The following is a 15,148-nucleotide window of genomic DNA, read 5'->3' on the forward strand; positions in this document are numbered from 1 at the left end:
TGGAATGTTTCATGTAAGTACTGCAGAGATCCGCTTAACAACTACAGCATCATAAAATTGAACATGACTCAACTTGCTTGGCTATGAAAATTCTGGTCCTAATCCTGGTCATAAATTGAGAATTACCTGTAGGCATTTTATTGTTTATGGGAATACAAAGTATCTCTTCAACTTAATAAAGCAGCTATATATTTTACAAGTTTCTTGCAGCTACTTGGGAAGCTGCTCCTGATTGCCCTTATACGATGTGTATGCAGAGCCAGATTGTTTCTCTGGAAAGAAGAAGAAGAAGCAAAGCGACCATGCGTGCACATAGAAGTGGTGGCTGTTGGGAACAGCTTTCAAAGCTACCAACTTTGCAAAATATTTTTTTTTAAATTTGAAGAGAAACTTTGTTCTTGTTCCCACACATTGACAACAGATTGAGAAATATCAGACTGCTTGATCCTAGATGTTTTCAGATGCCGTTTCAATCCCTCCTACTAGATTAGATAGGCTGGGCACACTCCAGATCCCCTCTCTTAAAAGTTGCCATCTGATAGGACTTTGGAGACATACCTTCTCAATGACTTCCCCAGCCATTTGGAACACTTTCTAACTGAAATTTGAGGGATCTCTCTATCCTTTCAGGCTTCCAGAAGGCTGTGAAGACCTGACTCTTCCCCCAAGCATTGGGCTAGGGTGGGGATGTTTTTAGGGATTGTTGTGAGCTACCTAGAGTCATTACATCAGTAGCCATTTATGTCCTGCAAACAATGGATAGATAGATATAGTGGTGGGATTCCAAATTGCATGCTACTGGTTCTCCGTGCTTTATTTTTTTAATGTTATTTTTTTGCAAACATTTTTTTATTATTTTTTTAACAGTCATGAATATAACCTATCCTAGCTTCAGTGGGACAGATGCTTTTGGCTATACCTCATTCCTAGCATATTCAGCAATTCCAAACATCAGCCTGTGCTATGAATTCCATCTGAAATTTCAGCTGGCAAATCACAACTCATCACTACAAGACAATCTCCTCTTTTTCACTGGTCAGAAAGGCCAAGGTAAGCATTTGGAAAGAATTTCCGTATAGAACCTAGGAAATTATTATGGAAGGTTATCAATTATCTGCCAGTAGCTGATGTTAGATGACTATATCAGCATATGCATTCAAACTCAAAGTGAGGATGTTCAAGTTTCCCTATGTAGTGGTACGTGAGAATGACCTTGGGAGATGGGAAGGAGAATGTCAGACTTGACATCCAGTATATAAAAGATAGTTTACAGAAGGAAGAAGGCCTGTGGGAAACATTTCAGAAGGGTTCCTCCCTAATTTTCCCAAGAGTAAAAATGAATGGAGAAGGGAAATATTTCCAGCCTTGCAAAATTCTATTATAGTAACTTTACAATTAACATAGAGATACTATTCCTGGCTGTGCTTCTTGTCTGGACTACCTCGAAAATCGAACACCTGGCTTCCTCAGTTCCTTACTGCTCTTTCTCTTTGAGAATGGTCAGTTCCTCACTCTTCCTGTCAAGTATCACCTACTTGTTTTTGCTATGAAAATATGATCAACCCAATATTATAGTGTTGCAGCAGATCTTCCTCTGTAGGTTGTTTAGGATCTTGGATGTCCTTGCATGTCTCAGAGCTCTTCCTTCAGCTGTTCTTGGGTTGGTTCTTGTGTTCACCTTTGCATTTCATGGTCTTATCCTTTTCCAGGCTGTTTTTGTTAGCATTCCCTACCTTATCTCTCCCAGTCAGTTAGTCTCTCTGGCCAGTTATTATTTCCAGAAGGAGGAAATAGTTGTGAATGGCCAAAAATTAAAAAAAGGTAATAAAAATAAGTGTAAATAAAAAACATAGAAGAGCTCTGGGTAAATGCTGCTGCTTCACCCCTGTCTTGGCTCCTCCCTGTAATATTTATATTCTCACTCTTATTTGAGAATGAATGGAATGAATATTATCATAAGAACAGTTGACAGAAATAAATATGCATTCATCTTTTCTGGTTTTCCAAATTTGTTATATTATTTTTGCATAAAAAAATAATATTTCCATTGAAATCCTGAACAACGATAAACCATCTGTCTATCTGGGTCTTTTCTAAAACACAATTATGTGAAACCTTGACTTATCTGGGGCTATAGAACATCTCAGAATATAGAATGCATCACAATCCCTCTGCCAAAATCCAAAGGCTCCCACAGAAGGAAGATTCTCATCAACTCTTTTTTGCCTCCTAATCAACACCCACCAGCTTTCATCTGAATTATTAAAAGGATTTAGCAGGCAACCAGCTGGTCAGCTGAGATTCAATATTATTAAACCAGAGGTGGTATTCAGCAGGTTCTGACCAGATCTGGAGAACCAGTAGCAGAAATTTTGAGAAGTTCAGAGAACCAGCAAATACCACCTCTGAGTGGCCATGCTCCCATCTATTCTCTGCCTCCCAAGTCCCAGCTGATCGGCTGGGTCTTCTTCTTTTTCCCTGCGCAGGAGAACAGAACTGGAAAGCAGGTTAGTGGAGTGGGGAGGGAATGTAGATTTTACAGTAACCTCCCCCTGCCACACCCACCAAGCCATGCCCATCGAGCCATGCTATGCCCACTAAGCTATGCCCACAGAACCGGTCGTAAAATTTTTTGAATCCCACTACTGATTAGAACCATCCAACCATCTTGCCATGCCACTGAGCAAATGTAGATCTCAGATTTATTCCACCATTTACTTTCTAATGCATTCTCTTTTGCTTATGTTAAGTTAAGTTAAGTGGCAGTATTAAGCTGAGCTTTGATGATCTTCAAACACTAAGGAAGGTTTGACCCAGGGGTCTCCAAACTTGGCATCTTTAAGACTTGTGGACTTCAACTCCCAGATTTCCCCAGCCAGCATGGCTAACTGAAGAATTCTGGGAGTTGAAGTCCACAAGTCTTAAAGTTGCCAAGTTTGGAGGCTCCTAGTTTGACCTGTTTAGTACTTTGATAGCAGTCAACCAAGGCTATAGACTAAACTAGGACATTTTTAAAAATCTAGAAAAAAGACAGTAGAAACCCACTTTAATTCTGCTGGCCACAAAACTACATGATGGTATCTATCCATGAAGTTGTCAGAAATCATTTCCTCCTCATGTTTATAATGTAAATGAGTTCTCCTTCTCCAATTTAGCTTTGCCAATTATTGGTAAGTTGTCATTTGGAAGGCTGTTTTCTGATATGGTAAGACAGTCTTCATTATGGTATAGTGAGGGAAATGGGAAAGCCAAAAAGAAATACCTGTTTTTTTTTAATGTATTTAATTGGATTTTAATGGCCGCACATTTTGCTACAGTGCCTCTGGGCAGCTTACAACAAATAAAAACACCATACAAAATTACAACCAAAATATAAAACCGATAATGGCCACTGAGGTAAAACAACAAATTTACTAGAATCCAGTTCAATCTATAACTGAGGAGAAATTTTCTGTCAGTGAAAATAATTAATCAGTGGAATGGCTTGCCTTCAGAAGTTGTGGGTGCTCCATCACTGGAAGCTTTCAAAAAGAGACTGGACAACCATTTGTTGGAAATGGTGTAAGAGCTCCTACTCAAGCAAGGGAATGGACTGTAAGACCCCCAAGGTCCCCTTCAACCCTCTTATTTTACATTCTGTAATAAACTAAACAACATCCAATGGGTTCTAACTGACTTCCTGACCCATATGCCTAGGAGCACATCCATGTCTTTGAGGCTTTTGGAAAAGCTAGCAGGAGATATTTGATTTGTCTGATGGACAGGACTTGCAACAGAAAGATTCACTCTCATGCCATGCAAACAAATTACCTGAAATGAGGTAATTCTGTCAAGCTAACTTTATCACAATTACCTAAAGTGAAGTCTCTGTAGCAGGTTCTTTGGCAGTGATGTGATTATTCTCATTCCAGGTCTTACTGGGGATGATTTCCTAGTGCTGGGTCTGCGAAACGGTAGCTTGGTATACAGTTACAACCTGGGATCTGGAATCGCAACTATTACTAGCGAGCCACTTGATCTGACACGTCGCATTCATACAGTCAGGCTTGGCAGATTTCTTAGAAGCGGCTGGATAAAGGTAAGCCTTGCCTTAGAAAAGCTTCATCTCACTACTAACAGTTAGTAGATCCTATTGTAGCAAGGATTACAATTGTGATCTTGGTCATGACACTATCATGTTTTTGGGCTATCCCACAATGCTGCTATCAGGGTAAAATGGGAAGGAAAAAATATAACTTTAATCTGATATTGACGTGTTTTTAATCTATCTGAGAGGCAATATAGTGTAGTGTTCAGAATGATAGTCACCTAACAGTTGGGTTGGCAATATATAAACCAGGATAGTTATTTAATACTGTTGTATCTTTAAGAGAGTGCTGTAATTGTGATTGGCTGAGGTTCCTCCGATGGCCATAAGATGGAGCCAGAAACCTGATACAAAACTCTTCTTGCATTTCCTTATTGCCTTTTGCCTGATCGTCGTTCTGCTTGGATTGCTGTGAGTCTTGCAAACTGTTAGCAAACTCCATTTACTGAACTTTGTTTATGATAACTGGACTTTGTTTTTGGATTATCCCTGGACTGATTGTATTGAATACTACCTGCTTTAACCATGTATGATTTGGACTGTTTGTTGGACTTTGTTTACCCGTTTACAGGAAGTAAAACCTTCATTTATTATTCAGTGTATCTGTATGCTGGTTGTGTGTTATTCCTCACCACTCTCACTACGTTTCCCTGAGTTCACTCATTCTCCTAATGGGGAATACCTCAATATGTAGTAATTAAGGGTTAGATTTGCACCAGGAAGACCCAGATTCTTATCTGCAAGCATCTTCAGATCTCTTGTAGCCTAATATATTTCACATATCAGAGGAGAGAGTTTTATAGATATCAGCTTGAGTTTCTGTATGAAACATGGAGTATAAATATAATTAATTAATTAATTAATTAATAACTATACATTCCATCCTGAATTCCTTTGGAGAATATGAAAAATAAAAACAATGAGCTTCACTTAGATTCATACAGAAATGCATAGCAGGTGCCCAATTTGAAGAGCTAAATCAATCATAGTGAGGTTTGCTTAGTTATGATATAGTACCTTATATATTGCATTGTATTTTCAATAAATTATGGTTAAGCTGAATCATGACTTAGCGTGTTGCATGAAACCAGTAATGAGATTCTATAAAACCTTTTGTGCAAAGATTTGCACTTATAATGTACAAAAGTTTCCCTTTCCAAAACTGTGTTTCATTTTTCACTTCCTACCTGCCTACCATCACAACTTCCATCCCACTGTTACAGATTGCTCCTGAAATTTTAGGGAATACTGAGAAATAATGGATAAAGAAGTTTTTGCAAAATACAGAAACACAAGCAAAAAGTCTGACCATCTGCCTTTTTAATCACAATCCAGGAAATTAAAAATTTTCTAATTATTTTCAAATGAGTTGCAAGGAAAAAGAATTTCCTCCTCTGTTAATGTATATGAATGCTTTTATTATTTTTTAGCACTAGGATGAGAAATAATATACTTAGTTGCTCATAAATAGCATATTTTTGTTTGTTTGAAAGGTGGACAGTCAAAAAAACAAAACTATTACATCACCAGGAAAGTTGACGGGACTCAATGTTTTTAGTCAGTTTTATGTAGGAGGTTACATTGAATATATTCCAGAATTCTTACCCAAAGGATCCAATTTTAAGAATGGCTTTCAAGGTAAATAACAACATGATTATCTTTGTGTATCAAGTCATTGTATTTATAGTAATAAGTTTTAATTGTATTTATAGTAATAAGTTTTTACGGTAATAAGTTTTAAGTTTTAAAGTTGTATTTATAGTAATAAGTTTTAATGGAAGAAACTGGTTTTCTGCTAAACACAGAGGGCTCAAGTTCTGAGCTTCATATGAACATTAGCTAAGTGTAAAACAGGCAGACCAATTTCTCGCAGGTGTCAATTGGTGAAAAAAGAAAAACACTATCACATAGACGTCTGAAACAATAAAAAGACTTGTAAATATGGCTGAATAGCACTATAGCAGAACACATAAATCTCCAAACAGCTCTGAGGGACCCAAATAAACGCTCTCTGGAATAAAAATAAAATAAGGTTACTGTTGCAAAGATCGAATTAAGAATAACATTAGAAGAAGACAGTGTGAGCTTGCAAGGAAATCAGAACCCCTGGAAAGGGTGGAGATAGTTATTCCCCAAAGAATTTGGAGGAACAAAATTTACAGTTTGGGAAAGGATATAAATCAAAGATACCTGAATCAGGGTTGGAGTTCTTGGTGCTCTCAGAGCTTGGTTGTTTGTTTGCAGACATTTCATTACACTTGCAATGATGATATTGCCTAGCTGGGTAATAAAACATCTGCAAACAAACAACCAAACTCAGAGAGCACCCAGGACTCCAGAGATATAAAGGCTAATGGAGACAGATACAGAAGGGAAGGAAGAGGAGAAGCAGACATCTGCTGGAAGCCAGGGGTAAGAAAAAGAAAGAATAAGAAATGGACAGCCTAAAGAAATAAAGAGAGTGTGTCAGGCATTTCAAGTAGGAAAAGCAGATTGCTTGAGTCTAAAGGCAAGATTTACAATAAGAAAGAGGCCAAAGGGTAAAAGAGAAGACACAAGTCTGACGTGGATTATGAGGAGCAGGGCTTCTCAAGGATGAAGAGCGTCTACTATGGGTCAACAAAGAGAAGAGCAAGGCTGAGAGCAAGGTACTGGGTGTATGTTACCTGTGAGGGGATAGTGGCTGACTTAGCCAGGAGGAAGGTCAGGAAGGATGGAAAAGCCAAAAGGAAGACTTTTGCAAGGCAGCAAGAGCATATAAAGGGGATGAAGAAGAGCTGAGGTCCTGTGAGTTTGAACTGAGCAGCCCCTCCTTGGCTGTTGGGTGAGGGAGATAGGGTGACTGCTCAGATCTCTGAGCCAGCCTCTTAGGATTGAGGGATTTATTTATTCAATTACAAGTGGTTCTTGTATCTTTGTGCCTGCGCAATGCTGCCTGCGCACTGTATGTGAATATCTATGGGTTATGGGTTCTGAATGTAAGAAATAAAGTAAATCTGTTCCTGCTTTTTAGAGCCAGAGGTTTGTTTCCCTCATTCGATTTGTGCAGGGAAAGGCGAAACCATCCTTTAGAGAGCCTGCCTGCTGATTGACGGCAGACTTCTTTATAGTGAATTGGAGAGAATTTTTGAGAAGCTGCAGAGGGCATGCTTTAGAGGCTCTCTGGGGAATTAGCTCCTTCAACACTAGCAGTAGCTGCTGTATGGGGGGAAAACAGGCCTCCCCAGGAGCAACATAAACAATATAGCACGCAAATACAAAACAAAAAACACACCCCAAACCTGTTTTCTACATGTACAGAATAGTCAAGGCCAACAGCCCAATCCCAGCTGCTTGAAATCCCTTAAAGCTCAAGCAGCTTTCCTCTCAAGTAAGAGGATATAGAATTGAGGGCTTGTATTTCTTTTTGTTAAGTAGTTTGCTCAGAAATTAAAAACTGTGACTAAATACCTCTTCCCTGACGGTTTAAAAAGAAAGCTTTTCCACGCTTAACATTTAAGCTGATTTTGTCCTATGCTCAGGAAGGCTTCATTTAGGATTTAAGAAAATTGTCTCCAGACTGAGACACCTTGTCAACTACTCGCAAAAATGTTCAATCCAGACCATGTTCTCCCATTGAACATCTCCCTCTCTTTGTGTTTGTTCATGCACACATATGGATACAGAGACATACACAATTCATTTGTATTTATGTTTATGTCACCATGCAGCACAGCCAGCAGGTTCAAAAATGGAATTCCTTTCTTATTATCCTGTTTCTTTCTAATGTCTTTGGATAAGGACAACCACATAGATAAGATTTTCCCCATGGTGATCTGTCCCTAATCTGGTCCTTCAATGTTCTTCCAATGCTGCATTCATCACCACTGTACCTGAATCCATCCATCTTGCTGCTCTTCATTTTACATTCCATGTTCCTACTGCAATTCTGTCTTTTTGGCTTTGGCTTTTCTTTTAAGTGTCCCATAACAGAAGATTTCTGGTTTGAAACCTAGCAGAAAGCTTATTTTCTTGCCCTGAGTATCCTATTTTCTCTGAGCTTTCTTTACAAAAAGCGAAAACAAAACTTTAGTGATGCACTCAAGAAATGGCTTTATATATTTTCTAAGTTATAACAGATTGAAGATAAAGCTTCATAAAAGATGGCTTGAATTCAAGGATAGAAGCCTTATGTGCCTTCATTCTAAAGGATGTGTTTGTTTATATCGCATTACTTTCCCCCCATTAAAATGCATACTTACAATTACCTAGGGATTAAACTGAGGGCAGACAGGGTGAAGATTGCCATTTTGGCAGCAGTGAACTTTTAAGTTAGTGTTGTAGGAACTTTAAGCTGCTACTAGCGACCAGATAAATTTTTGTAAAAGAAGTAAACTCTAGATCATCATGAGAAAAATGTACTGTTGAACTTGACCTAATCACAGTGGTAAATGTTCATAAATATTTTTTATTGTTTTAAAGCAAAAAAAAAACAACTTTCATTCTTTCAGGTTGCATTTTTGACCTCCGAGTCCATGCTGGAAAGGATCAGGAGTTTAAAGCACCAGGAATTCCAGAAGGCCATCCTAACACTGGTCGTAATGTAGGACAATGTGAAGTGTCTCCGTGCCAACTGATTACATGCAGAAATGGGGGGACATGCATGGAAAGCGGCTCTGCGCTATAGTAAGTAAAGTGTGACGCTTTTAATGAATCATCTGCATTGAGATTAGGCAGATTGTCATACCGTTCTGTTGGAGCTCATTTATTTGCTTAAAAGCAGGTATATAATCTTCTTTAGAATCATCTTGCAAGATGCACGTGCAGTTCTCTCTTTTCCATGTAATAGTTCTTACACACATACTTTATCCCTTATTTTTATTAGCATAAATGTCCATTTCAAGAACCATCTGAAGTGAACATCATACTGGGGTAGCAAATGGAGCAGTGAAGTCTGCCTCATTCAGTAATATCTACCCAAGGCTAGAAATTATTTGTAGGTTGAGGGTCATGTCTGTTTTTGCTATTTTTCTTTGGCATGCTGAGAGTTTTGTTCAATTATTTCCCATGTATTTATTCTTCCATCAGATTAAAAATGACAATCCAAGATCTGTAATGGCATGTGAGAATAATTTTGGGAAGTAAGAGAAAAAGTGCTGCCTAGTCCCAAAGGTGCTTTTTCAAGAGGCAACTGGACTTTCTGGTTTTTCTTTGAATACATTTCACTTCTCATCCAAGAAACTTCTTCAGCTCTGACACGAAGGGGGGGAATGGAAGGATTTATACTCCTTGCAGACATCTGGTCAATTGTATTCTTTTAGAGCATTGTTGAGGCCACCTGGAGGTTTCCCTGTGTCATCAGGGTCACCTAACTAGTGCAAATGGGTGTGGAGCCTTCTTGGAACTGTTGAAAGTGTTGCAGCAGATCCTGTTGCCAAGTCAGGACACAAGACCACAAAGGGTAGGAGAATACAGGTTTATTTGCACAAAAGGTTCAGAGCATTAGCATGGCAAATTCTGAACCCCCGGCTCTTCCTGAGGGGGTTACTTTTATACAGCTCCCAGTCTCAGCGTACTACAAAAGGGGGAAGTAAGTCTAATTAGCCATTTTGCACAATTCAGCATATAAATACTTATCTTACACCATCTGTTATTTTCCATACCGACCCTTGCCACCCTTCCATTTAGCTGTTTACAGAAACATATCTAGTTCATGGGTCATTATTCTTTGATTTAGATTCAGCAATTTTCTGGTTTTCACAATATCATATTAAGCAACTTCTATAATATTTGCGAAATAAGCTAAGAAACTTCTGCTAATTATAAGAATACTCTTCGGGTAACTTTCCATTCTGCTTCAAAAGGACTGTGCTGTAGACTGGAGATAGATGATGTTGCATCCCTCTCCCTCTGCTCTCGACCCTGACAATGCAGATAAACCTTCAGGTAGCCTCAACAACTCTCTGAAAGAATGCAGTTGACCAGCTTTCTGCAAGGAGTATAAATCCTTCCATTCTCCACCATCCAGTCAGAGCTGAAGAAGCTTCTTGGATGAGAAGCAAAATGTCTTCAAAGAAAAACCAGAATGTCCCCTTGAAAAAGCACATTTGGGACAACCATGACCTGGATGACTGAGAATCTCTAAAGACAAGCGCTCCCTAGGGAACAGTCAGATAAAAGTGGGCATAGTCCACAGCTGCACAATTGGCAGAAAAAGAAGCTTAGAAGGGATTTCTTCACTTCTTTTTCAAGCTGTAAAAGAGACAGCAGGAGATTTGTACTTTCAGACACGCAAGACTCTATTAATGTAGCCTTACACTTAAGTGGAATTATTTCATCTGGCCCTGTTTCCTGTTTGTGCCACATGGGAGGCTAACATCAATCTTGCAAGGTATGAACATTAAGGGATACCCTATTATGCCATTTCTAAAATTAGGGGGAAATGGAAGACAAAAGGACAATATTTTGGTGACTGAAGGCTTCATAAGCCTTTCTTTTGGTAAATGGTTTTGAGGACAGCGGGACTGCAATGCACTGGCAATAACTCAGAATGAGTAAGGCTCTATCAAAAATATGAGCTGATTAAGGATGGGTTTGGGGAGCTGCCATGATTTTATTTATTTAGAAATGTGCATTAAGCCAACATCAAACTTTAAAATATAACTGTTCTATATATCTTGCCTCAAAATGTTCAAAGGGAGACCTCCTGGTTTTTCTACTCCAAAATGCAGACACAGAATGTAACCAAATCGTTTGCTGAAATTTCCTCTGGTTTCTTCTTTTGCAACTCCCAGCTGTCATTGCTCTTCTGGTTGGACAGGGGCTTTCTGCACAGAAAAAATTTCAGTGTGTGATCCTGAGCACAAGCCCCACCATCGGTGCAAGCGTGGTTCCACCTGCGTCCCTGTGCCTGATGGATACAGCTGCCACTGTGCTTTGGGAACCACCGGCACACATTGTGAACAAGGTAGTGTACAAACCTTCATCGAAAGGGTATCACGGTTTCTTTTTATTCTGTGGTTGGGTGAGAAATGTAGGTTGAAACCAGAGTTTTTTAAATTGAAGGTACCAAAGACTTTTTGATATTAAAAAAAGAGTTCTGTTTTACTGCAATCAAAATAGTAATAGCAATAGCACTTAGACTCATATACTGCTTCACAGTGCTTTACAGCCCTCTCTAAGTGTTTTATAGAGTCAGCATATAGCCCCCAACAATCTGGGTCCTCATTTTACTCACCTCGTAAGGATGGAAGGCTGAGTCAACCTTGAGCCTGTGAGATTTAAACTGCCAAATTGCAGGCAACCGGAAGGCAGCAGAAGTAGCCTGTAGTACTGTACTCTAACCACTCCACCACCAAGGCAGCTCACCTATTCTGATTATGTTGTATGGGGAATTCAGTGGAGAAAGCAATTATGTTCAAAAGAGTTAGCAGTAAAGGAAAATGAGACAGCGAAAGAAACATTGGCTGGACCCTGTCAAAGCTGACAGTAGCCAGAGCAGAGAAAAACTAAAAAAATGGTGCAAGATTGGAAGGTGTGGAGAGACCTGGCCCATAGAATCGCCAAGAGTCAGACATGACTGAATGCATAACATCATCACCATCAATACCTGCAGGCTATTAAAGCCAAACTGATCATGAAGCACTACATCCATCTCTTAAAGTCGATCTCTAATGCAAGAGAGGGTTTTATTGACGTACAAAAAGAGAGCAGGATGGTGTGTTTCTGAATCATCTCAAGTCTCCCTCCTGGTTTGGGAGCATCTCTTGAGGGAACCCTATGGGGAGATAAGCCACAATGGGGAAATCCCTATATACAGCAATGACTTTGACTTAAGCACATTGATTTCATTGGCTGGAATTATCTCGACTTTAAACATGCAGAATTTAAGTAAATATGCAAATCTATACTAATTTTTAAAATAGATAAGTTCATAACCTATTTATTTTTGGTTTATTTTTATTTACTCAAATTATAGAGCTTCTTAATGTTGTGGCTCATAACAATAAGAAACAATATGCCAAGCAAAACCCAACTTAATAGAAGCAAACATGCAAATCATCAATATAAAATGGCATCCATTGGACAATTGCCAGCTAGGCTGGAGGGAGGAGGTCAAGCGAGAGCCTAGCATGGAATCATTGACTTTGTCTGATTTTTCCCAACGGAAAAATCTGGTGAGAGTCTTGTAATGTAGGTGATAAACAATAAAGTTACTAAGGCTAGTCAGAAGTGGCTCTGGTTGCTTATGCCAGACAACATAAAAAACATAATCAGAAGCAGAATCCAGTCAGTGCTTCACGTTCGGCACAACCATTGAAGAAGCTCTCCACTATCACTGACCACCAAGCACAATGACAGAGCCTTGTTTTCAATATCTTTTTTGGGTCAATACTAAATCCTTCCAGCTAATTTAAGCTCTGTTCCAAAGGGTGAGTGCTGGACAGAAAAGCTCTTCTTCCTGGGTCACATCCAGATGACAGGTTACGTAGATAAGACCTACAAAATGCCTCTCCTGATGGGAAGAGTAGATGTAACCTTGGAGAGGCTGCCTGCTGGTTCCATGCCACACAGGCCTTTATTCACCATAACCAGCACCTAGAACTAAACCCAGAAGCATACTGGTAGCCAGGAAGCAGTGGTATAATATGCACTGGTCAAGGAGTACACTTAACTGCCTGTGCTGCAGTTTCTGGATGCTCTCCAAAACCATCCCCATCACTATCTGCAGCTTCTGGATGCTCTCCAAGACCATTACCATCTAGCTGTGAAATTTTTGTCTAAGAATTTCATAATGCTCATAACCATTAACCCATTCTTATTAAAATACAATTCAATCACTCTTAATTATGGTTACTGACACAACATCTCACATCTACCAATTGCCATTTAGAAGTGCTTTTGTGCATGCTTTGGCTTTCAAAGTTGTTTTACTCTATGGACATGAAATAAGAATCAGCCCTGTTTTATACTTTATTAGACAATTACTGATTCAGCACTTAACCTCCTTAATGAGTGGCATTCTACTCCTTACGAGATGTGCTTTGATTTCTTTCTGATGCCTTTCTGATTCATATGAGAACTGCAACTGCAGAGAGGAAAATATAATGTCCTAAAGTTCTTCTTCCCCCAGTGAATAAAAGTGAGGATGGCATATAATTGCAACAAAATTGAGGATTTGTAATGAAAGAGGCCCATTGCTGCTGTCTCAAAATCTTGGATTTCAACTTCCCCTACACGGATCAGCATAATGAACTGTCACTTTTTTTTTTCAGAGTAGAATTTTCCTGTGCTGAGAAGAAAGAAAGTGTCTTAAAAACAATCAGACTAAATATTTTATTTCTAGATACAGAATCAGGAAGCGAAGGAGTAAAATCTGTCTCAGCAGAGCAGGAAATAAACCAAGGAGTTATGAAAAATAATAACTACTGAGGAAAAAAGGAAACATTAAAAAACTGAGAATTTATGATGCATGTAGGTTAGTAGAAAAGAAACAACAAACAGAAAGAACATCAATAGAGTTTAGAAAGATACTCCCTGGCATGTTGTTTAGAGTTTATATAGTTGGTACAAGTGACTTAGTGTATGGTAGGATTTAACTGCTTGCAGTCGTTATTCGTAGAATATAATAGGTATCAATCATGAAAACAATTATTTCTTATCCTTTCCAGAGGCCACAGCAAAGCTTTAATCAAAGGTGATCAGATGATCCAGCCATATTTATGTAAGAATTGGATGCAAAAGCCATACCAATAAAGTGCATTACTATACATAGTAATGTATGGCAATTCCCCGTTCTTGGAAAAATGAACACAAGGAGCATTTGGCATAAATAAGAATAAGAATAAGAATTTATTTGTCATTACACTCGCAAGCGGGTGCAACGAAATGAGGTGCTCTTCCACAAGTAAAACTGGACAACACCATTGAAAGAAAAATAAAATTAAACACAACAGACCATACAATAATCTCTATACAATTTAAAAATGTAAATACCCCATTACTCTCAGCCATTAAATTCCACAAAAATCTTATGACCCTGCATTCAAACTCAAAACTGCACTTGGATAAAAACTGTTCTTAAATCTAGTCGTCCTTGTTCGTAATACCCTGAATCTCCTTCTCGATGGTAATAGTTCAAAGAGCTGATGTCCCGGATGAGAGGAGTCATTCAATATATTAAATATCTTCCTCTTACATCTATTCCTATACCGTTCTTCCAAAGAGGGGAGTGAGCAGCCAATGATGTTTTGGGCCATCTTAATCACCCTCTGAATTGCCTTTTTCTCTGCCACTGTGCAGCTCGAGAACCATACACAGAGACAGTAGGATAATATACTCTCAATTGAACTCCGATAGAAGGTAGTCAGTAGACTCTCAGCCAGTTGTTGTTTCCTAAGAATCCTTAGTAAATACAACGGTTGTTGTGCCTTCTTAATTAAAGCAGCGGTGTTTGCACTCCAGGTCAGGTCATTTGTAATGATGGTCCCGAGATACTTACATTCAACCACCTGTTCCACACGAACTCCCTCTATATACAGTGGCTGAATGTCTGCTCTTTTTTTCCTATAGTCCATTATAACCTCCTTGGTCTTCTTAATGTTAAATAGAAGATTATTATTTTTGCACCAGTGGGATAGCTGTAATACCTCATCCCGATATGCAGACTCATCATCCCCAGAAATAAGTCCTACAAGCGTAGTATCGTCTGCAAATTTTATTATCTTATTGTAGGGATGTTTATTTGTGCAATCAGATGAATAAATGGAGAACAGTAGTGGACTAAGGACACAACCTTGCGGAGTGCCAATGCTAAGTGTCTTGACAGTAGAAATATAATCATTCAGTTTAACTCTTTGTGGACGATTTGTTAAAAAATCCAATATCCATAAACAAATAGAATCTGGAAAATCTAGATCTTTGAGCTTGACTATTAATCTGTGCGGTATGATGGTATTGAAAGCAGAACTAAACTAAGCCTGACAGCTTTACTCACCAGTGGAAATGTGATTAGTGCTCTGAACTTTATCAGCACGCATATGCATAAAAGCCAATTACTTTGTTATTTACAGATATGATTCC

The 15,148-nt window shown here is 38.8% G+C and overlaps 1 protein-coding gene across 1 annotated transcript in view; it reads left to right on the forward strand.

Moving 5' to 3' along the window:
* Positions 1 to 15,148, forward strand: part of EYS (EGF-like photoreceptor maintenance factor) — a 181,278-nt gene that overhangs the window by 154,112 nt on the left and 12,018 nt on the right. Inside the window, exons 7-11 of the mRNA XM_026726548.2 lie at positions 868 to 1,050; positions 3,912 to 4,078; positions 5,581 to 5,725; positions 8,578 to 8,752; positions 10,861 to 11,033. Of these exons, the coding sequence (XP_026582333.2) occupies positions 868 to 1,050; positions 3,912 to 4,078; positions 5,581 to 5,725; positions 8,578 to 8,752; positions 10,861 to 11,033 (843 nt within the window). The remainder of the gene's footprint in view (positions 1 to 867; positions 1,051 to 3,911; positions 4,079 to 5,580; positions 5,726 to 8,577; positions 8,753 to 10,860; positions 11,034 to 15,148) is intronic.

This window comes from Pseudonaja textilis, chromosome 1 (genome assembly GCF_049901715.1).
Source record: "Pseudonaja textilis isolate UNSWEBS1 chromosome 1, rPseTex1.2, whole genome shotgun sequence".
Lineage (NCBI taxonomy): Eukaryota > Metazoa > Chordata > Lepidosauria > Squamata > Elapidae > Pseudonaja > Pseudonaja textilis.